This window comes from Cyrtonyx montezumae, unplaced genomic scaffold, assembly GCF_038088225.1.
Source record: "Cyrtonyx montezumae isolate F1298 unplaced genomic scaffold, pur_monq_1.0 scaffold_3, whole genome shotgun sequence".
In the NCBI taxonomy this organism is placed as follows: Eukaryota; Metazoa; Chordata; class Aves; order Galliformes; family Odontophoridae; genus Cyrtonyx; species Cyrtonyx montezumae.
Window position 1 is genome coordinate 91,002,632 of NW_027072034.1, and position 26,030 is coordinate 91,028,661.

Sequence of the window (26,030 nt, forward strand, 5' to 3'; positions counted from 1 at the left end):
AGATTAAACAATCCTATTAGTTGTTTGGATGTTTTTTTCCTAACAAAACACTAGGTATGCATGGTGATGGTATACCAGCAAGATCCTAGCAGTTTACCTCAGTTTAGTCCTCCTCATTTAGACAAATCTCACCAATACTGGTGCCTCCTTACTCTGTCGTTTTGGGTTGTGTCTTCAACTCTTACAAACTAATCTGAACAGAAGTCATTCATTTCATGGTTCCAGTACATGGCTGACTCAGTGAACTGGGACCACTTTCATTCTAGACTTGTCTACTTCTCCTGAAACCTGTACACACACACAGAAACCATGTGGACAAGGTGACATTTTAATTTTAAAGGTGGCAGTCCTAGAGTCAGCTCTAATTATCATCACAACTATGTATATTTTTCAATACTTGCCAGGAATTTCTTACCATAAGAAATACCATGCTTGGGATTAATCATTACTCTTACAAACTTCACATCAGATTAACATTAAAAACTCCATCAAAAAGTAGAATTGTTCCTGCAAGAACAGTCTTGCACCCTGCAAAGATTGACTCTTGGCTCCCCTTTTCTTGCAAAGCTCTAATGCTTGGACAACCTGTCAAATAGTCAGGTGAGCAAAATCCAGAGCAATTCCTATATCACCTCATGAGACTGCATACGTTCAGGTCTATGGGGCCAGATGATATATATCCTAGGATCCTGAGGGAACTGGCTGATGTGGTTGCCAAGGTTCTCCTCATCGTATTTGGAAAGTCTTGGCTGAGATGCAGTCCTAAGTGACTGGAAAAAGGGAAACATCATTCCTGTTTTTTAAGAAAGGGAGAAAGGAAGACCTGGGGTACTACAGGTTGGTGAGACTCACTTTTGACTTCACTGTTTGGGAAGACGATGGAGCAGACCATCCTGGAAGAGGTGTTAATCCACATGCAGGATGAGGAGGTGATCTAAAACAGGATGGTTTCACCAAAGGCAGATCATTCCTGACCAATCACTGTGATGGAGTGACAGCACTGGTAGACAAAGGGAGGTTAACTTATAACATCTACCTGGACTTGTGCAAGGCCTCTGACATGGTTCTGCACCACATTCATATATCTTAATTGAAGAGAAATAAAGTCTGGACTATTTGGTGGATAAAGAGGTGGTTGGATGGTCACAGCCAGAAGATTGTGGTCAACTGCTCTTTTTCCAGGTAGAGGCTGGTCATGAATGGTGCCCCCAAGATGCCCATCTTGGTACCAGAATTCTTCAGCATCTTTATAAATGAAATAGGCAGTGGAATTGAGTGTTCCCTCAGAAAGTTCACCAAAGACACCAAGCTGAGTGGTGCTGTTGACACAATAGAAAGAAGGGGTGGCCAGCAGTGTAAGGGAAGCTATTGCCCCCTTTACTCTGCCCTCATGAAGCACCACATGCAGTACTTCATCTAGGTCTGGAGCCTCCAGCACAAGAAGGATGTGGAGATGTTGGAGCATGTCCGTAGGAGGCCCATGAAAATGAACAGAAGACTGGAGCATCTCTATGCAGAAAGGTTGTTCATTCTGGAGAAGAAAAGGCTCCAGTGACTTCATTGTGACTTTTAAGTATTAAATGGAGATTATAAATATGAGTGACTTTTTTTACATAGTCTGACAGAGATAAGAAAAAAGGGAACAGTTTAAAACAAAAAGAGTGGCAATTCTGATTATACATTGGGAAGAAATTTTTCAGAGGATGATGAGACATTGGACTAGGCTGCCAAGAGAAGTTGTAAATGCCCCATCCCTGGAGGTGTTCAAGGCCAGGGACTGGCCACCCATCTTTTGTCGCAGCCTGGATACTGTTGGCCTTGCTGCAAATGCATACTACTGGTTCATGTCAAGCATTCTATCCACCAGAATCCCCAAGTCCTTCTTGGCATGGCTGCTCTCAGTCCATTCATCTTCCAGTTTCTACTGATGTTTGGGATTGCCCTAACTCAGATGCAACACTTTGCACTTGGCCTTGTTGAACCTCATTAGGTCCTCATGGACCCAGTTCTCAGGCTGGGCTACTGGATAGCATTCCTTACTTTTGTTATTTCAAGTGTATCACTCAGCTTTGTCTCACTGGCTAATTTGCTGAGAATGCACACAATCCCAATGTTAATAAAGATATCAGACAGTATGATCCTATGAACCTATGAACCTATGATCCAAACATGAACCTTTGACAGTCACCATCTGCCAGTGGTCTCCACATGGGCCTAGAGCCATTGGCCACAACTCTTTATGTGACATCATTCAGCCGATTCCTTACTCACCGAACAGTCCACCATTCAAATCCACATTTCTCCAATTTAGAGAGAACTAAATGAATAAATTAGTAACACAAAATGAAAAAAAAATGAGAGATAAAAGAAAAAAACAGGATTAAGGGCAGCCTCAGAGACTGTGCAGGTACTGATGGTTGTTCAGTCTTCTGCCTCTATGTTTCCTGAATTCCACATGTACTCAAGGGACAAGTCAAGTTCCTTCGAAGGACAATGACGAGTAGGCGATTCGTCGTTTATCTTTACAATCCCTAACTGGGGTTGCAAACTCAGGCACCTCGTTCGATACCAGACAAGGAGGCACCCATCACCACAGACACGGAGGGAGCCAGGCAGTCCCGATAACGAGGGCTTTCCCCTCAACTAGCAGGGCCAGCCCAGACACGCCGGGTGCCGCACGAGGGCAGCATTGGTTTTCTCTTGGCTTCCCGACTTTATTTCCCTACTTGAGCATCTCTCTTCGAAGACGCTGCACTTTGGGTTGTGCCATAAAGCTCATCTAGCAGTGAGACTTTTTTCAAGGGTTACTGAATTGGTCTGGAAGACAAAGAGCAGGAAACTTATTTCACTCATACATACGTTTGTATTTCAAATACACACTTAGCTCCTCAATTCGTACATCTAACATTTATTCGTAAAAGAATTTCATTCTTAAAGGGGAGCATTTTGAAAGTGTGCAAAATATGTAAAAGTATTATGGGTGGTGGTGATTTGTTTGTTATGTTGTTGTTTCTTGTGTTTGTGTCACTAAGAGAGTCTATATGCATCCTTAATGGATTTCTGGTGCATAAAAACAGCATCTTTTTCTGGTTTATAAATCCCCGGGGCTTAATTCACCATGATGCAGAAGGCTAAGACAAGAAGCAGATCCCTTTGAATGCCAAAGCCCCAAAAACACAATGACTCTAGGAAGCCAATAACAACAACCATCTCACAACATTATATTCTGTACTTTGTGGGGATATATTTCTCTCTCATGCAGTTTTATGCATATGAAAGTTTTTACTAAGTTTGTTGGAGGGAACGGGAGCAGTGGATTCACTCTGCTATATGTCTCCACTCATTCTTCCTCAAGGACAAACTAATATAGCCCATACTAAGAGCTGCGAGTTTTCCCAGCTTATAACTGAAAGTGAAAGTGAACCTGCCATGAAGATTCATGAACTGGGTGCTGAGCTGGTGCTCCAGAGAGGAATTTATATCCTGACATAAGCACCTCCCTACTTTATTCAACTCAGGGGTCATCTTGGTTACCCTCATCTTGCTGGTTACACAGTACCTTGCTTCCTACTCCAGCAGGATCCCCATTCTGGCTGAGACACTGTGATTATATATGAAGCTGCTGCCCAGACACTTTGAAGAGGTAACACCATTTATGCAGCTCTTGATGAGAGAGGATTCAAGCTATGGGCTAGAGTGCCTCACAAACAACCCCAGAATTTACTTCAGAATAGGGAGAAATAAATTACTGTATATGTTCAAATAAGAGAACCTGTTGGCTGAACTGAGTGACAGAAAATGGCTATTTTTACACTAGGCATGCATAATAGCCTCACACTCATTTTTAAGAGCAAGTTCATAGCTGAGGGGAAACAACACCCATTATGTGATAAAACCTAGTGTGTTTGCAGGGCTTGTCTGTTATTTGTTATAGCTTTGTTTAAAATCAGTTCCCCATTTTTTTTAGAGTGATAAAGTCAACTCAGAAAATAAGTCAACTTCCTAGTGATACATTATGCTTCAACTACAGTGCTTCCTAGCTTGTAATCTCTCAGAAATATATTTCATAACAAAAGTGGCATTAAATCCATCAAGTAATCTGCAGATGTCAAAAGTGACTTGAACATCCAAACATTGTGCCCAACTTTCTGATACATCTCCAGATACCTCTGCTAAGTTGAGATTTGTTGAGATTTTGCTTGGTTTGGTTTAAGACTGACTCACATCACCAGTTCTGGACTACATGAGTCCCTCAGACTAAGCTGTGATTCTCCTACTCATTATTTATATAATAGAACATTTTTATCACTTCTCTGTGAAAAAGATAAAAACAAGCAACAACAACAACAAACATGCATACAAACATAGCTCAGCAGCAGGAATGCAAAAATTCTCTTTCGCTCTGCCTAGTAGGAAATAGGTACCCAAACAACCCAAAAAAGATCTCTCATTTAATCTTGGGGAAAAAAAGTAATGTTCAAATTCAGGAGAATGTATCAGATTAAGATAATAATTTGTTATTCCATTTTCCTTTGCACTGGATTATCCAGATTTTTGGAGCTTACCTCAGCATTCATGCACAGAAATCCCTAATTGACAATGCCAGAAATCTTTTCTGTCCTGATCCTGCTGACCTGACTTTGGCAACACTGAAAGATTGGAAACTGCCTCTGAGGAGAGGCATAGGATCAGTGTTCCTTGTGCAAAGAGTACCACTTCAAAACAGGCATAGATCTCACCACTTTTTTCTGAATGAGTGTTTCAGCATCAGTCCTCCATCCACTTGAAATAGTCTTAAATTAAGAATGTAGCAGATGTGGCAGACACAGAAATGTGGTTCATCTCAGCTGCACCCCATGCGTGCAGATCACATTAATGTCAGCTATCAGAATGCACAATGCAGAATATTAACTTCAATACACAGTGAATGCTGCTTTACTTATAGTGCTTGGAGAGGAGACAAAGATAGCTAGTTCAAAATGAACCTTAATGAAACAAAAAACTGAGGCTTTCCCCAGCTTTTCTGAATACAAATGCGATCAAGCCACCTTTTCCTTTAAGCAATTGTTTCCACACCAACGGGAGATAAGATGTTCCCTGAGCTTGTTATCCCCAAATTTCATTTCCTCTTCAGGGTTTTGCTCAGACTTTACAACTTTAAAATCTCCCCTTAGCCTCCTCTTCATCAGACTAAACAATCTCAGTTCCCTCAGCAGCTCCTCATAAAATTTGAGGTCCAGACCCTCATCAACTTCATTGCCCTTCTCTGGACATATTTCAGGCCCTTGGTGTCTTTCTTGCAGTGAGGGGCCCAAAACTGAACCCAGTACTCGAAGTGCAGCCTCGCCAGAGCTGAGTACAGAGGGATGATCATCTTCCTTCTCCTGCTGGCAACATTATTTCTGATACAAGCCAGAATGCTATCAACCATCTTGTCTATCTGGTCACACTGTTGGCTCATGTTTAGTCAAGCATTAATCAATGCTCCCAGGCCTGTTTCTTTCACACAGTCTTCCAGTCACTCTGCCCCAAGCCTGTTGCATTGTCACCAGCTGCATTTAACTCCATTCACCACCACTCTCTGGGCCTGACTCTCCAGCCAGTCCTTTACCCAGCAAGGAGTGAACCATAGGCTGCCAGTTTCAGCTATGCTGAAGTCTAGGTAGGCTACATGAACAGCCTTTTCCTCATCCACCAGGGAAGTCACTTGATCATAGAAAAAGTTGGTCAAACTGCTAACAATAGAATGCCTTTTTGTCTCCTCTCAGTTGTCATTTGGAGGGCCTGACAGCTCTGTCCAAGTTTGTCACTGCATTCACTAACATTAAAAAAAGATTCTTTAACACCAGAAATGTGGTAGATGTTAAAAAATGAATATAAAATTTACTTCTAGCTTTAGTGGAACAAATGCACAGTTCAAAACAGATCCACACTGAGTAGAAATTTCTTTACTCTGAAAAGGCTGTTCTGAAATAATCAACCTCAGCTGTGGCTCTGGCAACAATTAACATCTGATTTGGAATAACCTAGGTGATTCAGAACAAACTTATTTCAGAAAATGCTTGGGTCTTTTCGGAGGAGCAAATCTCCAGATAACAACATCTGACGTTTCAGACTCTCTGGACATGCTGAATGAGGTGTACATCCTCATCTCTCTTACAGTTTGCTTACACTGAAATTATGTACCTGGAAATCACAAAGGCTTGAATAGTTCTGTAGCCAGTTGAGTAGATAATACAAACTAAGATAACAATAAATTGGGATTACCATGTCTCATACCTTGGTCCTTATGTTTATGTTGCAAGAAAAAGAAAGTGTCCACACAAAGTAACTGTTAGGTTTTTATCTCTTCTTTCAACATATTGTACGTGTATCATTTCTAAAGGTTTTGTCCCTAAACTACTCTAAACTAGAGGAATAATTGAGTGACTTAGTCTGTCAGTTTCCATGTCTTCATGCAACAGTCCATCAGTGCAGGTGTTTAATAAAAGCTTTTCTTCATCCTCCTACACACTCAATGAAATCAAGTTGAAAGATGGTATCTTTCTCTGATGTGGAGAACAATGAAGGGGAAAACAGGAAAAAAAGAATGAACTTTTTACAAAAGCAACTATAGTCTTGCCCCTGGGAAGGAATAACCACAAGTGTCAGTACAGGTTGAGACATGAGGAGAAGAGGAGAAAGAACTGAGGATCCTATTGGACAACAGGCTGGCAGTGAGCCAGCAATGTGCCCTGTTAGTCAAGAAGGCCAGTGGGATCCTGGGGTGCATTAAAAGGAGAGTGACCTGCGGGACAAAGGAAACTATCCTCCTCCTCTACTCTGCTCTACCCTGGTCAGGCCTCACCTGGAGTACCAAATCCAGACCATGGTACAAAAAAGACAAGGATCTCCTGGAGAGAGTACAGTGGAGGGCCACGATGATGATAAAGAGCCTGGAGCATCTCCCCTATGAGGAAAGGCTAACAGGCTGGGTCTGTTCAGCCTTGAGAAAAGAAGACTGTTCTTACTGGGTTCTTACTAATGTTCATAAATATCTTAAGTGTGGTAGACAAAGGGACATGGCCAACCTCTTTTCAGTGGTCTGTGGGACAGGACAAGGGGAAGTGGCCATAAGGAAGGGCCATAGGAAGTTCTGCACCAGTATGTGAAGGAAATTCTTCACAGTGATGATGATGGAGCACTGGAATGGGTTGCCCAGTGAGGTTGTTGACTCTCCTTCTCTGGAGACATTCAAGACCTGCCTGGACACCTACCTGTGCAACCTGGACTAGAGAGCCTTAGAGGGGAGTTGGACTTGATGATCTCTAGAGGTCTCTTCCAATGCCTACAATTCTGTGATTCTGTGATTCTTTCCCTTTTTGAAGGCCATAGTGACACTGGCTATCTTCCAGTTTTCAGGTACCTCTCCTGTTCTCCAAGACACGTCAAAGATGATAGAGAGCGATTTGGGTATTACCTTTGCCATCTCCATCAGCACATGTGAATGCATCCCATGGATTTGTGCACACTGACCCCATAGTGCCTATGAGGGACTCACCATTGACAATCAACGAGGACTGTCATATTACATATTTCTTAAAGCATATGTGGGAGAGAACATTAAAAAATATGGTGTCAGTGTTATACTCCATACTGGAAAAAGAAGATGTCTAATACCAAACAGGGAGCAGACACTCTGATCCTTATTTTTTCTCCTAATGAGTCTCAGTATCTAAGTGGTAATTAAATAAGTAAATCGATAAATAAATAAATTGAAAAAGAAGATGCAGAAGAAGGAAGGAAGGAAGGAAGGAAGGAAGGAAGGAAGGAAGGAAGGAAGGAAGGAAGGAAGGAAGGAAGGAAGGAAGGAAGGAAGGAAGGAAGGAAGGAAGGAAGGAAGGAAGGAAGGAAGGAAGGAAGGAAGGAAGGAAGGAAGGAAGGAAGGAAGGAAGGAAGGAAGGAAGGAAGGAAGGAAGGAAGGAAGGAAGGAAGGAAGGAAGGAAGGAAGGAAGGAAGGAAGGAAGGAAGGAAGGAAGGAAGGAAGGAAGGAAGGAAGGAAGGAAGGAAGGAAGGAAGGAAGGAAGGAAGGAAGGAAGGAAGGAAGGAAGGAAGGAAGGAAGGAAGGAAGGAAGGAAGGAAGGAAGGAAGGAAGGAAGGAAGGAAGGAAGGAAGGAAGGAAGGAAGGAAGGAAGGAAGGAAGGAAGGAAGGAAGGAAGGAAGGAAGGAAGGAAGGAAGGAAGGAAGGAAGGAAGGAAGGAAGGAAGGAAGGAGAGTATGCATTCCCAGAGGCAGCTAATTAAACATTCCCTCCACCTCCCTCCTCTTATCCATTATCCTCGTCTCTTTCAGAAGGCAGGGTCTCATGGCGACCATGGCGGAAGAAAAGCATCTTCTCCAGCAGCCACCCCTCACCATAGCAACAGGGACGTCAGCGCAGACCGCCAGCCACCGCAGCCGTCAGAGCGGCGGGGAAGGACCGGGGCACCCAGCGGCCGCCCCGTCGGGGCCCCGGGGTTGGGACGAGAGCCGTGCCGCTGTCCGCGGTTCTGACGGGAAAAGTGGCGACGGGGCGGGGGAAGTGGGAATACTACGAATCAGCAGCCAGCCTTGCCACGCGTCGTTTGCCGTTAAAGAAGAGGGGCAGAATAGCCCACCCCTCTTTCCACTAGATTTGCAAGTGGCCGGGCACAGATGTGAATATACTACGTGTTTTCCAATATGACTTCACTTGGGATTATAAAGGGAAGAAGGACGAGACCAGGACTTCTGGGATTATGCTTTGGAACAGGTATGTGAACATATAGGTGCTGTGCTGAGCAGTGTTGTGGCTAAAGGGACAGCTGTCTTCATAAAGAAAGATGATCTTCTCTAGCTATTTACTTTATATGTATTTGTATGTGATAGGGAAAACACTCCGCAGGGCTTGAATGTTGAGATGATTCTGCTGAAAGCAAAAGGGTGAGTAGAACTACTGCAGAATAAACATCTTCATTTTCTACATAAATATATGCACTGTATATCAATATTCAGAATTTTTACTTTTTAAATAGCATTTTAATGTATTTGTTCTCAAACAATCCCTGACATGAACAGCCTGATGAAAGAAAATAACTGAGATGAAACAGACCAGTCTGCCCATCTGTTATTCTCAGTCTCCAGATGCATTCACACAGCTTCTTCCTTCCCCTTATTACTGCACTAATGCAGCCACTTTTGTGTTTTTTGCCATTGATTAGTAATTATCCCTTTTGAAAGAATCAAGTCCCATCTATTTGGGTGCCTGGATGCATCTACGTAGGAAAAAACAACAGGCACAGTAATCTTTGCTTATCAGTAGCCAGCAGAAGCAAGAAGGCTCTTCTCTTTTTGCTAATTTCGGCAGATACTCTTTAAAATGCATAGCGATATTTGTTGTGTATCCAGATGACTTCTAGCATGACAAGCAATATGTTGGTTCCACGTATTTAAGAAGTAAAATTGCATTCTGCTTTCAAAAGGCCATTTGTGCATATGAGGTAGGCTACATAGCCAGTTCTTTCTGGCAAGGATTATCAATAGTGGTTCTTGAAGAACTGTCAGTAAATCCACTGTTAATCACTTAAAGAAGTGGCTTGATCTACCTAAAAAAAACTGTATGCCAACCAAGAGGCAGCTACAGCTTGAGTGTATAAATATTGGGTTTTGGAATCTTGATCTGTGAGTTCATTTGAAACATTCTGAAATCAGAATGAGACACTAAGGGAAGAAATTTCTGTACCTTTGGTGTATTTGGGGAGCTCTGCTTCTTAGCTCAGAAGGAGAGCTTGCAAACCCTCACACCTCCACAGTGCTCCTGTGAGGCCTCTGCTTGGAAAACTGTGCAGCGGAATTTTATTTGGGTCACGACACATAATTTCCATGTGATTTTTTATTTTGGCAGTCCCAGCAGGCATCTTCCCTCAGGCATCCACCAGTTCAGTCAGAGAAATGTCAACCAGACAATGCAGAATAAGCTCCAACAGCCTCAAGCAGAGCCTACTTCACCTCCCTACCACAAACATCAAAATTTGATGCAGCAGTCATGTTTTTGGGATTTATCCATTCCAGCATCTTCCATCACTCCCTACTTTCCCTTCAATAGGCAGCCAGAACAAGTCCTGCAGCTGGCATTCTGCCCAAGCAGGTAAGTCCAGTTCAGGGATGGATTCTTCCTCAGTGGCTTAGTCTTCCCTGAGTCCAGCTCAGTTGAGACATGCCTTCCAACTATTTCTGCACCAGGCATTTCCAACCTAACTGCAGGCTTTGCATGGCCTCCAGCCCCCTCCTGCTTCTTCAGCAAAGTCAGTATGAGAAGGCTATGAGAAGCTCTCACTAAACCATACCCTCTGACAGAGGCCACTGGAGCATTCTCCTACTGCTTGTTCAGGTCTTTTCCTTTTCTCATTCCTATCACATACATCCTCCTGGAATCACCTTCGGCAGCTTTATCCCTGGCACTGTTATTAGCCACCAATGCCACTCCACTCCTTAGCCCTATGCCTGGCACTAATGACTTGTACCATGTGAGCTCTAAATCTGTCTTACTGTAAAAGATACACGGTCATAAAACAGGAACTCACATCCCAGACATGAATGCTTGTACCAATGCAAAAACTCTGCTACCATATACACTGCATGAGTACTGAGAAAGCAACTTTCACAAGCTTTAATATCAAGAAGTCATTCCTGTATGAGCTTTTCATGTTGAAGAAGAAAAAATTGTATTCTCTAAAAGAATACTGGCAGTGAAAGTGTGAGCTGAGCTGCTGTCACCCTCACCAATGCTTCTGGCATGTTTTTCATGTGGGGGAGTGGATGTTTGGTGGGGAGAGGGTGAGAATTTTCAGGAGATAGGCAGAAAAATCAGCCAGGCATGAGATTCACCACAGCTCATCTGTCAACGCCCACCAAGAAAAGCTAGTCCTGTAAGCACTGCGTTCCTCACATCAAGTACAAGTGAATGCTGTGCTTTGAACAGGGCCTGATGTTGCCAATAATGAGTGTAAGAATGTGGGAGAGTACACCTTTTTTTTTTTTTAACATCTGAATCAAGGAAGGACAGACTCATTCCCCACTGAGGAAGGCGAAGAGCCTGCAGAAGAATATTTCAAGCTCTCATTGCACAACACCAGTGGGTGGAACCTGTTTTGAAAGCAGGGTTGAAAATAAGGTCAGTCCCTCTCCTCCTTGCTCCCACTTTTCTTGTCCCCACAGTCACAATAGGGAAAGATCTGGATTCTGTCATCATTTTTGAATCAGTGTTCATCTAAAGTTTTGGCTACTAGTCACAGCAGTAGGAGGACAGAATAGAGCCTGGAGATTTTTAAGATTCAATAGATCTTCCTTTTGAGTAAGAAGAATTACACCTATAAAAAGAGACCCATAGTCTTTTTTTTTTTTTTTTTGCCCTGGCACTGTCTTTTAAGAGTTTCAGCCAATATGCAGTACCCTGTGACTTGAACATGTTCTTCAACCCTGAACCTTCACCAAAATCATGAATCTCTGGGCCAGAACTCAGGTCCCACACTGCAGCTGTGCAGCCAGAAGGGTTGCTTTGGATGTGAAGTAAAATCCAGAAGCAATACCTGGATGCTGTTCCTGGCCTGGTGAGTTGCTGCATGGCTCACTAAGCCCAGTTACCCTCTTCTTTTCCTCACACACACAGCAGAAAAATCTTGTTGAGATTCATGCTCATGCAGTAGCTGAAAACTACAAATACTATTTATATGTGATGGAAATAAAGAACAACTTCCTTTATTTAGTTCTGTCCATATTTCATACTCTCTCACCCAGCAATATAGGATAGGCAGCTTGATGCTGATACAAAATACAACAAAGTGTGTCAGCTTACATTGTCAGTTCAGTTCAGAAGCTTTTACTGTACACTGGCAAAAAGCAGCCTACCCACGCCTCCAGACACATCACCTTTAGCTAATGATGCTGCTGAACAGGATCCTCCACCAGTACAGGGCAGAGCCACGGGCACAGGCAGTGGCATATAAAATATGGGTATGAATCTCAGATGAATCTCAAAAGTCTTATTCTACTGATAGAAGAGGGACAGATGTTTTCTATCCCTGTGCACAGCAATGAAGAGAGTAAGAATATAGTGAACCTCAGGAGATTTCCGGGCTGTGCTCAGAGGAGCTGATGGAGAATAGGAAAGCCTTCGTAATAAGAGCAGGGTGAGGAGCTAAGCACTTTTATGAATACTAGCCCAGAGACAAGAACTGGCAGGGAATCTGCATGCTTTCAAAAGCATATGCAGTCACATTCCTACCCCGGAAGCACAAGCTCTGAATGGCTTCAATATGCATGCAAATCATCCCTGTGCAGCAAGAAACAGTTACAGGTCAAAAAGCTCTCTGCTATTCTATAGAAGGGTTATCGCACTGAGACTCGGCACATATAGCTTAGTTAATTTAAGGCAAGAGTGAGTGTCACATTTTAGCATCTTAAACCAAGACAAAAGCACCCCATCCTGATTCAATTTACTCCTGCTTCTCACATTGATTCAACTTCAGATGAAGTATTCCTCTTCTAGTCTGGAAAGAAATTCTTCAGAGAGAGAAATTTATGGCGCAAAAGATCAACATAATGTACTTGGAATAACTCTCTAAGCCACAGTGTGATCAGCATTTTGCAGTGATGATGGAGAGGAGTAAAATATTTTGGATAAAAAAACCCACTTTGCTGTTTCTTCCTTTAAATGAATGAATGAATGAATGAATGAATGAATGAATAAATAAATAAATGAATAGAATTGTAGGGGTTGGAAGGGACATCTAGAGATCATCGAGTCCAACCCCCCTGCCAAAGCAGCTCCCTACACCATGTTGCACAGGTAGGCATCCAGGCGGGTCTTGAATATCTCCAGAGAAGGAGATTCCACAACCCCCCTGGGCAGCAATAAATAAATAATTTATTCTTTTGATTAAGCACTAAAAAAAGACATTTATTGCATTCCTTTGTTAATCTTTTTAGGTTTTACTGCTCCAAATTGCAAGGGAAATGACATTTCTAGACAGGGCAGTGAATATGTAAATAGGTAGTAACTATGCTGCATGGGCTCTATCCAACAATGGAACAGATGTGGCAGTGATTTTATATGATTCTTGTGGCTCAGGTACTTTTTCTCTGAGTACGAGATCTCTTTTGGAGAGGAATAGCCCTGAAAATGTTGCATTTGGGCTTTCAAATTACAAAGTAAGTCCACAAGACAGGACCTGGCTGCCTCAATGCAAATTCACAATTTCTAAGAAGTGTAATTTCACACAGATCAATTTTATTTTCATTTAAATGGAAAGACAATCAAAAGAATTTTTAAAATTAAAAAAAAGTAATTAAACCATACGTATTTATCATATGTTATTTTTACCTTTTATGCTTTTATGCCAATACCCGCTCAATGACAAAGAAGGTGGAGGGAAACTAAGGAGCTCAGTGTGATTTTTTTCCAGAATTGATACATGCAAGTTAGACAGTTCATTGACATTAGTTGCATTTCAGTCAGCAAAGCAGCAAAAAGAGACATGAGAATTGCAGCTGGATATTTCTGAGTGGGAGATAACTTTGCACATCAAGAAGGGAAATTAAGGAAGAATATAATGTTCTTTTCTATCTGGCTAATAGGCTACAGATGTATAATTCTATAACAGATAATTTTAGTGTTTAATTTAGCAGGTTATGCTGTCAGTACATCCTGCTACTCTGCCATAGAAAGCACCCCATTACCCTGCAGACAGTTGGCAAAAGCAGGATATCTCCAGGAGAGCAGATCCACTGGATGGAGGGGGAAAAAAGGGTTGCTTCAGGAACTCTTCTGCCAGTAAAAGCTGCTAAGAAAACAATTAGGTAAGGCAGGTAAGGATGAAGGGGGAGCAAAGGCCAGTCTGGGCAGCATGAAAAAGGACAAGAGGCAGAGTACCTTCTGAAGGCTGAGGTGTACATTTTCCCTTCCAGATGGCTGACACTCACTTCTGGATTTCCAGATGTCCCCTCTTTGTATCCTCTACAGGGCTTTTTTTGTTTGTTTTGGTTTGGGTTTGTTTGTTTTGGTTTGGTTTTTTTGAGCAGAGGGACTCATTTAGGGTTTCTGAAATGAAAGTAGCTGTTATCAGTTTTAGTATGCTCCAGCTAGCTTAACATGAGATGCTTCCAGTTCCCAAATCTTACTTGAATACAAAAGCTGATCAGTAAATCTAGCTGCTCTGAAAGCAGTGGTGGTGACATAGGCACTGACCCACTTTCTAGTTCATAGCCAGCAGCCAGGTACTGTGTGAGGCTGCTGCTGTGGGGTCAAGACTTGGAGAAGAGACACAACAGGTTCCTGTCACAGCCTGGCTGCTCTGTGCAGAGTGGCTGCATCTCAGTAGGTGTGTCTTGCTGCTCCCAAACACACTTTGCATTTCCAAAGATGCTATATTTGTGCCTATGGCATGGAGCTCATGGTACATCTAATCTGTTAGAGTGAAGTACACGTTCCATTAATATCAGCTAATGAACACTGAGTCTAAAAAGCTCCAGGAAAATATATTCTCTAATCTCATCAAACAACCAGTACATCTTTTCCACATCTGGCTATATTTTACTGTGTTCCTGAAGACTCATCCAGTAGCTTTGTGCTTAGAGAAAGTAATTGGAGCAAAGCCAGATATAGGCAGAGAAGAAAACATCAGAAGAACACTGAATAAAAGCTCAGAAAGAAAATCTGGAATTCTAGATCACTTGGAAAGCCTGAGGAAGGTGGTGGCAGTTCTTGACTTGTTCACTGGACTTCTGGGATGAACTGCTTTTTTTGCTAATAGATTTAATCTTGATATATCTAAATTAGTATAAAGACTCTAGAGCTCAAGACTCACACATTGCAACCACAGGAATAGATTTTCCATTTCTAATGAGAACAAGGTTTTGCAATTCACCATGATTGAAAGGACAATTTTTAGAGCATCAACCACAGGCACGATGCCCGTACATAATATAAGATATTCTTCCATTTAATCCTTGTGGGGTTTATGGAAATCTGTAGGAAGCATGGTGATAATTGCTATACTAGAAAATCTTATAGTCTATTTATTTCCTACTATTTCTCCAAAATCAGCGTATTCAATTTAATACACTTTTAATAATTACAAATTTAATAATGGTTAGAGTAAGTTTTCACAAATACTTACTAGAAAAAACCTTTTGTCTTTGTTTATGCAGAGCCCAAGCAGGAGACATGACTATCATGTTAGACCATAGTATGGATAACAGCAATGTTTCTTTTGTTCTCCCTACATTATTGCTCCTGCTGCAGAACAAAAGCTACCCCAAGACCTCCCTCCCTACAGCTGACCACAAGATGACAGACCCACCTCAGGAGCCCAGGCCAAGCAGGAACCGCACTGTCTTGCAGTATGAGCTGAAGCCAGGGGAAATTGTATCAGCCAGCCTGGTTTTTGGAGTACTATGGCTAATTTCCATCTTTGGAAACTCTCTTGTTTGCTTAGTGATCCACAGGAGCAGGAGGACACAATCAACTACCAACTATTTTGTTGTCTCCATGGCTTGCGCAGATCTTCTCATCAGTGTTGGAAGTGCACCATTTGTTCTGCTTCAGTTTACATCAGGCAGATGGATCCTGGGGAATGTGATGTGCAAGCTGGTAAGGTATATTCAGTATTTCACTCCTGGAGTCCAGATATATGTGCTCCTCTCCATATGCGTTGATCGATTCTACACTATTGTCTACCCTCTGAGCTTCAAGGTGTCAAGAGAGAAAGCCAAGAAAATGATTGTAGCAGCTTGGATCTTTGATCTTGCATTTATGTCACCAGTTTTATTTTTCTACGGCTCCAATGAGGATGACCACTGCGACTTTTTTCTCCCAGGCTCTTGGGAAGGAGCCATCTACAGCATCATCCATCTCTTGGTGGTGTTTTTGACCCCATCCATCCTCATTATCCTATTCTACCAAAAGGTCATTAAGTACATTTGGAGAATAGGCACTGATGGCAGGACTGTTAGAAGGACAACAAATATTGTCCCAAGGACAAAAGTTAAAACTATCAAGATGTTCTTAATGTTAAATTTTGTGTTTCTCCTGTCCTGGCTCCCATTTTATGTGGTACAACTGTGGCACCCACAGGAAACAGACTACAGAAAAAGTTCCTTGGTTTTCATGGCTATCACATGGATCTCTTTCAGTTCTTCAGCTTCTAAGCCAACCCTGTACTCAGTGTATAATCCAAACTTCAGAAGAGGGATGAAAGAAACCTTTTGCATGTCCTCCATGAAATGCTACAGAAGCAATGCATACACCATTACCACCAGCTCAAGGATAGCAAAAAAAAATTATGTTGGGATCTCAGAAATCCCAGCACCAGCCAAAACTGTAACCAAAGACTCAATCTATTATTCATTTGACAGAGAAGCAAAGGAAAAAAAGCTTGCCTGGCCTATTCATTCAAATCCTCCAAATACATTTGTCTAATTGGCTTAATAGCTTTGAAAGGTGATTATGTACCACCAGAACAAAGAACTTTGTCTCCTTTTTGAATCAATGTAAACATATATGTTTTTACAACAACTTTTAGAGTGGGAGAAAAAAAAAGATATTTTATTAAATGCACTGATTTTCATGTATCTAGTCTACTTAATTTCAGCTACATTTTTGCTTTTGTAAGTACTCTTCCTGAATCATAAGCATATTTGCTTTTTTATGAAAAACAAAACAAAACAAAACAAAAAAAGCAATGCTCTTGCACTTGCTGTATGTAGGAATAAAAGGGAAAAAGAAAAAAAACAAACCCACTGCATTTTTCATCACTGTATATTGGCCACCACGTTTAAATATACAAATACACCCAAAGACATCTCTAAAGCCTTTTGTTATACCCTTAAGAATACTGTTGCACTAGGGTTTTCCTTCTTGTTCAGACCTCATAGCTAAGATTTTATATCTGGTAATGCTGGCAAAATGCTGAGCCAATTGAATTCAGCTATAAAATTACCACTGTCTCTGTAGGGTAGGCACTTTTGCTTATTCAGCATTGCACTTCCAGATCATCTAGTGGTAGAAACAGCTTGAGAAAAGTTCTACCTCTTGTCTTGCCCTCTCCAACTCCTCTCTAGCTGTGTCTGCACCCAGACTGATGTGCTTGATGTGCAACCACAGCAGCAGAGAAGCAGCATCACCTGATCTGATCTCACCACCAGAAGTCCCCAAGCAATGGCAAAATGCAGTGGGAAGTTCCAAAGTTACTTCTGGTTAGGAACCAAAACACAAAGAACAAAATTCCTAAGCCAGCTTTGGAGGTGCTTGACTGATTATGCAGTTTGCCCATCCTGAGCTGAAAAGAAGTGGACACATACGCACTGTGGGCACGTATACCATGGATCCATACCATTCATCCAAAGTATTTATTTTTGAGGTAAATTTGGTTTGCTTCATCTAAGACAGATCTATTCCTCTCATTAGGATTAGATAACACCATCCTTGGTTATTTGCCAATATCTACAAGATTAAATCCACCAGAAAATGAAGAGGGGTGCTTTTTTAAAAACCAGTCTGAAATGGGTACCCTTTATATCATGCAGTTATCAAACTCATTAAGACGATTTGGAAAGAGCCTGTGTGTTTGACATTGATTTATTTTCCTAATTCCCATAGTACTGCCCCAGAAGAACAGCAGTGCACACAGAAAACACAGATAACGAGTTAACCACAAAATAAGGCCAGCACAAACAGCATTTGGTAAATTCCCCTCACTTTGAGGGATCACTGTAGTCACTTTCCCTCGCCCCAGAAAGTTTCCAAGTTGTCTTATAACATGTACAGGAGATTTTTTCTGGCTTCAGACCAGCAGTCCTGTTATTGCTTTTCCGCACTGAAGACTTTCATCCTACTCAGTCATTTCTGACACAGAAACTGCTTCAGACTAGGCTCTGCTTGGACCATCATAATGTAGCAGCTAGGGTATGGCCAGTTATCTTGAAGACCAGATTACCAACATGCATTTCAAAATCAGGTAATCCCCAAAGCATTGTGGGCACTTTGATCTTAGGCGTTCAAGTAGGCAGAAGCCAGCTATGGGGCAGAAAATAACATGTAAGTGTCAGATATCCCTTCACATATCCTATTTCAAAATCTTAATTTTTGAAAGATGGATCCTCAGTCATGTACTCTTCAGAGAAGAATTACATTTTTCTTCTGTTTTCAGAGCAAATGTGGCACAACTGGCCTGAGGCTTGGAAGTCCTGTAGTAACAAAAGTTCATAGCACAAGAGCAGCAGCAAGTACTATGTTAATTACAGTCAAGCATCTCCCTTTCCCATCAGCAGAGCAGAAGCACGTTTGTTGTTGAACCCCAGGTGGCAGAAGTGATCTGAATGGACTCTAGTGCTGGTAGGGAAACTCCTTTGCTGAGCAATATCCCTGCATATATTTTAGAAATTTTCCTTCCCCCTACTCCACCACACTAAGCGTGGCTATAGGAACCCTTACTGTTTGTGGGAACATTTCCTGTATATATTTCACAAATTCAGAAATCCCCATCAAATGAAGATTAGACATTTCTCGTCAAAGTCATTAGCAAAAATCCCCATGAAGTGGGAGAGGAGAGAGCCTTAAAATTGAGACCATTTTATTCTGTGTGCTTCGTGTTCCAGGCAAATTGTTTCTCCCTGAAACATCAGCATGTGCTGATAAGGAGTAGGTCCCAGATCATTGCCACACTGTGTAGGGGCTGCTGCCCTCAGTCTTGCTGCTCTGAAGAGAGGGAGGAAGAGATGAAGCCAACCTGTGAGATGCAAAAACCACCTTTGAGACAAAAAGTCTGCCAGATATCATTTTGAATGTGAAACCAGAGGAATGCTTGGGTATGAAGCCAGAGACTTTCATATAACTGCTCTTCTGAACTTAAATGTATTTCCCCATCTTTCCAGAAGCTGTAGAGAGCTAGAGGCACAGCGATGTGCCTGAACATCAGGTATCCATGCTCACATGGAACCCCTTCCTATCCCTGTCCCTCCAGTCCTGCACACTCTTAACAGCCCTCATCCTCTTGGTATGCTGGGAGCACCATGCTCCAGACAAGGCTGCCTCCTCTTTCCTGACAGCTTCCATCCTCCTTAGGCAGGGGACACCAAGCCACCAGTAGCTTTGTGCCATTGATGCAGGAGCTAAACGTGGCACCGTGCTGCAGCAGGGCTGAGGACAGAAAATACTTGGCGGCTTGATAGATGCTGACTTTGTGCCAGCACAAGGAAAAACCATTTCCACTTCCTAATTTTGTCATTTGTTTTTATTTTTAAAGCATTGTTTTAGAAGAGGTGATGGATTGGTTTGATAGCATCAGCCACCATGTATCACTTAGTCAGCTGGTGCCCCAGGACTGCCAGAGACTGAGGAGGGAGACCGTGCATTCTCCAAGCAAGAAATTGCTGTGATAAAGGGACCTCTAAGAAATGCTATTCAATGGATCTTCATGCTGCCCTACAGGCAGATGCTCCCATGCTCCAGATGAGGCTGGCAGCGTGCAGACACTGTGCCTGTGGGTACCTCTATGTGCCTGACTGCATGTGCATAGTGAGGAGGAGAGGAGCTGGAACACATAGGCTGAAGCCAGCAGAATTTATTGCACCAAACTGACCAAACAAAGCTGCCTTATTTCACAAATATACCTCAACCACGTCTCCAAAGGAACAGCTATGGGTGAAAGAAAGAACTTCCGGATCTCTAGCCCATCCCACCCTTATTCCTAAGAGTTTTCTATGCAAGAATGTGACCAGTGCTAGCCACTAATCATTTTTTTCCATTAAGTGGACACCCATCAAGTGGAAATTCTATCATCACCATTTACTTTTGGTACTGTGTTGCCCTTACAAATCATCAAATTATGGCCCTCCATTTTGTTTCAGGAAAAAAATTAGTTTTCTATTGAATGCATTTTTAAAATGTCTGGCTTGGGAGCAGGAAGCAGTGAGAAACAGAGGCACATACCACTTAGAATTTTTCCAACCAGTATCCTGGAGGTGATAGCAAGGTGGCTGATACCCATAATTATAGCTAAAAGTTTTCATACGTCTGGTTAAGAACCTCCTGAGTTTGTCACTCTCCTCACCTCAGTCAGCTTCACTTCTTAATGTTAATTGACATTGATTTAGGAGTTGGTTTTCTGAAGTGTCAAATGCATGCCATCAGTTTCAGCTGAAATTCTGAGTGCTCAGCCTTTCAGAATATCAGATCCTTCCGGTTCAAAAGAACGAAAAGTAGATTTGAAGCATATTAAATCCAGTCCTTTACACTTAGAGGAAGGGTTATTAGTTCTTTAAGTGATTCTGTAAGTTAATATGCCTTCACTAGTTGGCTCTTTACAACCTCACAAGTACTGTGGAATAGGCCATTATAAATTACAGGAACGTTATTTGAACTGACTTCTAGTAAAATGTAACAAACTTACTGAAAGGTTGTTATATAAATGTCACCTTCTGGCAAGCAGTTCAAACTAAAACACGGTTTTATTCTACATTACTGCTAACTCACTCAAAGTCTTCTTGCAGTTTTCTCAGGAAACCAGATAAAATTTGAAAGTGGCACAGACAGATGTGTTCAGCATCTCAGGCATTTTAGGCCAGCTCTTGATTTGGTCCTAAGTTTGCAGGGAAAGGGGGGGGGGGGGGGGAAAGGGGGGGAAAAAAGAGAAAATAAAGATTACATCAGTAAGTAATTTCATTTATCCTCATCTCCTGCCTGGGCAGATACTAGCCTTTTACTGCATGTACAAGCGTGAATAAGAAAGAAATACTCTCATTTCCCTGATTAGGGAAGGTGAGGGGGGTTATCAGTAAATTTATCTTTCTCAGAGTCATATAAAATTAGACACATTAAGCAGCAGAGGTTGCATGTGGATGGGTGTAAGTATCTACTTCCACTGACACTACAGTACTGCTCAGAGATTTCAGTTCAATCCCATAGATTAATGATCTCCACTGCAATACATACTCTACAAAGTCTTTCCCCATACCAAATACAGGTACTATAGCAATTAAGTGATACTCAGAGTTATCAAGACTTCAGATTATTTACAAGTTACCTGTCTCTGAAGCAGAAGTAACATCAAGTCTGTTAACACGCAGCACTGCTGGGAATGGATTCAGTGTGAGGAGTTCTGCAGAGTCCAAAACTGCTCTTGCCACATTGTTGGACTGGCCTTTCCTGTTAACCCAGGCCATCCATCTTCGAATTAAGTAGTGGGGTTTTTACATTTTTTTCTTTAAGAAGAAGGATGTTGTGGATGTCACCTTTCATCCTCTTATCAGTAGGTGCAGCAATCCTACCAGATAATAGTAGTAAGCACCAAGTTTCTGGAGCTAAATTGTGCATATCTGTAGGTCAATGACAGAGACAGCCACCACTTCACTCCAGGCCAGAAAACAGATGTATGAAGAGTTATTTCAAGATACTTCGAGGAAGGCTGATGTGGGAAAGGGTGGCTCTCCACAAATAGCTCTTGAGTCCACAACAGTGCCTCCATAAGTCCTATCAGAGACTAGACTTTTACCATTTAAGTATTTAACTTCAAAAGATAACACTTTTTATTCAGAGTAAGTACTTCACAGGATATCTCAGAAGTGTTAGTTGACAAAGGAACTTATTTTTCATATGTTGAGAAGTTCATCACATGCCAACAATGTACAAAACACCCTGAAGGAAAAAGTGTTTCATCAACCAGCATATCCCAGCTATACATTTTGAACCCACAACATGAGCAAGCTGTTGATTTTGGATTTACAGAGCAACCTCAGGACTCTTCAGCTCCTCTGGTCACACAGAATTCTCTCTCAGACGACTCTGGTCAAATTTCCCAATGCAGAAATGGAACCAAGAATCAATCAGACTTTGGCACACATCGCTCATGTTTGGGACCTGGTTTGGGACCCTGAGCCTGGTTGGCTAGGGAACCACGCATTATGCAATACTGTTTGCAGTCAGATTTCATCAGCAACTCATAAGTCCATTTGCCAATTCTAATCCTCTTTGAAAAGGCAATCATGAAGCTAATACAGTTTTGAGAATTAACAACTGGTAACTTGGTGCCTATCCACCTGCAGGGGAAAGCAGAAGAGAACTCCAGCTCTGTTTGTAGGCTGTGAGTACAATAGCAGCCAGTCAGAAAATGTCCTTGCTGACCAGTCAATTTCTCTACTATCCATCAGCAGGAGTGAAGGAAGAGTAAGACAAAGATAACAAACCCTAAAGAAAATCATACTCACTTAACCACATGTTTTAGAGTCAAACTGTCAAAATCCTTCTTTTTTTTTTTTTATACATACAATGATTTAATGTGCAAACATTTCTGTAACTTCAGTGTATGGAATCAGCACAACAGAATTTACTGACATTATCAAAGCAAAGGTAAATGCAAAAACAAAAACAAAAAGAACAACAACAACAACAACAAACACAAAACAAAGTGCATTGGAGGCCAGTAAAAGGAGTCTAGTAAAATGAGCTTCTGCATCATTTAAGGATATGGTCACAAGTGAACAAGTTGAAGCAAATCAAGAAGGTTTTTTTTTTCTCCTCTGGAAGGCAGAAAGACTCTAAATAAACTTGGTCTGATCCAAGACAAAGGGAAATGAATCTGTGAAGAGCCCTTCAGTTCTGATAATATCAGAAAAAGAGACAGCAATATTTTAACCTTTTTAGGAAGGAATCTAAAATAAAACTTCTCTAAAAAAAATTCAGAGGAATGAGTAAAAGAAAAAAAAAGAGAGAGAGAGAGAGAGAGAGAAAGGGAGAAAGAAAGAGAAAAGAATAAAAGGAGAAAGGTGTCCTGGCAGGGGGAGAGGTTGAAACTCTAGATTAAATGAAAAGCAGCTCAAGTTCTGCTGGAAGACAGAAGATGAGCTTCCAAGGGTCCAGCCTTCCAAATGTCAGTTACTTCCAGAACAAATACCAAACAGCAGCCACATGTCTTGTGCTTGCTTCTTTCTTGTACCCTGACCTCTGCAGAAGAAACTTAGCCCATTTTTCTTTGCTCTGTACTACAGCTAAGTAGTGCACTTCAGAAGGTTACTGGTCAGGAAAGAAATTGGAGTGCACTGCTGTTAATATTCTTCTCTATCCTTACCATTTCCACATAGAGCTTCAAATCAAACATGGCAGAATGACAGCACACATGGAAGAAATTATGCTTTGAAGCATCCTTGACAGTTCTTCCACTTCTCTCCCTCCTTTCTAATAAACTTGAAACTTCTCCTTTATAAAATTCTCACTGATATTTGAAATCAGCTACACACCAATGAAGTCAAAGAAAATGAAAGTTTCCAGTAACTGAAAGAAAATAATTTTAATCCACATTATTAGGTGATATTTCAGGTTATAGCTGGTGATAGTATTCCTGAAAAACACAACAAAATGTGTTAACAACAGGCATGTCTTTCTTATATGACTTATGTCATGCAAAGAGCATGATTCAGAAAAAAATGCAGAGTAAATGCAAGCAATCACAAGAGGCTATTCATCACACTGCCTACGTTTTTCTTTATTCATACTTCCACAAAACTGCAACTGTGTTCATTCCCAGAGGCAGAAGTTCATGGCAGAAGGATTAAAACAGACAACCTTTATCATCTTCTTCCAGCTGTCAGTCAGCCTTTTTTTATCTGCCACCACGTGTAGACAGTATCAGCCCCACTGACAATGCCACTGCGTTAGTGGCCTTGGTCCAAAACAATGACAACATTAAGTGGTTACTGCAAAGACACAAGATTATGTAAATTAAAAGCAAAAAGCTGAAGTAGTTAATTGTTTTTTTCCCAAACACCCACAGCAATCCACTGTGGTTGCATTGGTATACCAGCAATTAAAAAAACTAGTTTTTGTTAGGATCTCCTCACCCTTTGAACCATACGAATAAAGTCAGGAGAGATGCATCTTTCTTATGAGAGAATGATAATATCTTTTGTTCTAATAAATGAGTATAAATGATCGCCTAGCAAAGGTTTATACAAGTACTTGTCACAGGCAGATCTAGCTGGTCAGAAATGTAAGCAACATCCCATTCCCCTTTATCCAAGATGCTAGATAGGATTCTAGGATTAAATGGAAAGCTAACCCTACAAATTTATTTACTTAAGTGTAACTTCTCCTAGTATATATTTATGAGAAAAATAAAAGCACATGCGCCAAAGCTTTCTCTTCCACAAGCAAATTTCCCCTCAGCTTCACATCATGCTTTAGTTACATACTGGCAAACTGAAATTACCCTTTTATTTTCAAACTCTCCCACCAGTGAAGATGACAGGCAACCTTGGCTTTCAAAACATTTAAGTAACAGAATAACATAACTTTCAGAATGTTTAAATGAAAGAAGACTTTCAAATTTGTGAGTAACACAACCACTTCCACACATGTCCAGTATTTAACCAGTGTTGTCAACGATGGCAGCTGTTGTCTGTTGCCCCCGTCTGCTGAGGGTTCCTTCCAATCATACAGCTAAAGAGAAGAATGAACAAACCAAAAATCACAGCAGAATAATTCATATTTTGATGTTGTCCTCTGGAAAAGAAAGCCTTGATGGCTTTTGAAAATAGCTGCCAGACCATCTGTGGAAAAACGGAGACTTACAGAAGTCTCCTTCTGTAGTGTAGAACGGATGCACACAGTGAAGTGGGAGATTTCAGAAAATCCTAACAGAAAACACTGATGTAGCAACACAGAAGGATCTGTGCTCAAGAGGGAGGAGAAAATAATTGCTTTTACGTCAGCAGGTATCTGGCGCATGCTGATATGCTCTACAACAGGAATATGCAGCACTGCTGTTGCCAGCACTTTGTAACTTGATCAAAATATATTTTCAAAGTTGTCATTAGAAAGAAGGTATGGAAAAAAATCAACTTTCATGACACACAATTTCCATCCATATCAAACACCCTGTCTCATGAAAATGCGTCATTGTACAGTTTACTTACTGTCTTCTTTTTGCTACAGAATATCTATTGGCTGCAGCGTAGTTAACATCATCATTACCGACCACAATAGAGAGAAGAATACACAAGAGTTGCTTGACTTCAGCCTGTCTTCGGCTACAAGCAGACACACAGAAAAGCAGGGGTAACATTGCACAAGCTATAGAAGTAAGACTTCCACCTCCCAAGTGCTTTCTCTAGAGGAGAAGAAGAAACTGAAGGCCAGTTGTTGTTGGGTTTGTTTTTAATGAAACACTGCCAAAATCATTAGCTGAACAATGACAACGTTTTCTAGTTATGGCTCAAATGAAGTAAAGAAGAAAATACAAAGGCATAAGTAATACAGCAATTAAGTAACAACCTTCCCAGAAATTACTTAAGGGAATGGTTACAACCAACCATGCTGATTCTATTTGTTTATCTATATATACAAATCCATACATTCCATAAACATAGCATCACTTGTAGTCCAGTGATTTCATTTGGTATGAGATACCATGGATTTTACTGCAAATAAACAGGTTTTGTTTTCTAATATAAATGCACAGAGACGTACAAGAAATCCAACTATGCACATCATTTACAGTGAAATTAATGCACAGTGCCACCAACAGCAGGAAGTCATGAGCTGGTGCTTTGCCTTCATTACTTACCACATGGATTTCTATGTGAGCTGATCCTCTATCACTCAGGATACAGGTCTAAAGCATGAGGAATAAGTATCTTATTTCAGCTTTTCTTGCTTGTAGACAAATCCTAAACATTTGCCTCTTGTATTAGCAGCAATTTTAGTGCTAATTAGTAGAGACTGTTATTTCTTGAAAGGTACCAAATCAGACTATAATGCTAAACTTTCTCTATCTCCTCACAGGATACCAGCAAAACTAGATTCGTTATTGATGTAGATTAGTCTTAAAGCTAAGATGCAAACGTTAAAAAAAGCCACAGACACCTTCCCAAAGCTAATCATGGTTCCAGCTGTTCCATCTGCCACAAAGTGTGCCCCAGAGCTTGCCCAGGCAGTGTGTTTGGAGACAGCCCCAACATACCAACTGTTGATTAAGCCCAGAAGC

General features: G+C 41.3%; 2 protein-coding genes across 3 annotated transcripts in view; one reads left to right on the top strand and one right to left on the bottom strand.

Moving 5' to 3' along the window:
- CREBL2 (cAMP responsive element binding protein like 2) overlaps positions 1–26,030 on the bottom strand; it is a 371,683-nt gene that overhangs the window by 335,413 nt on the left and 10,240 nt on the right. Inside the window, exon 4 of one of the 2 annotated variants that reach the window (XM_065742387.1) lies at positions 22,780–23,387. The exons of the other annotated variant lie outside the window; for it this stretch is intronic. Coding sequence (XP_065598459.1) covers positions 23,386–23,387 — 2 coding nt within the window. The 3' untranslated portion in view covers positions 22,780–23,385. Of the gene's footprint in view, positions 1–22,779; positions 23,388–26,030 lie in introns of those variants that run through there. 2 annotated transcript variants of the gene reach the window in all.
- On the top strand, positions 8,757–16,474 carry GPR19 (G protein-coupled receptor 19). Its single transcript, XM_065741028.1, has 2 exons — positions 8,757–8,770; positions 15,205–16,474. Exons 1-2 carry the CDS (start codon positions 8,757–8,759, stop codon positions 16,472–16,474), a joined length of 1,284 nt encoding a protein of 427 aa, XP_065597100.1.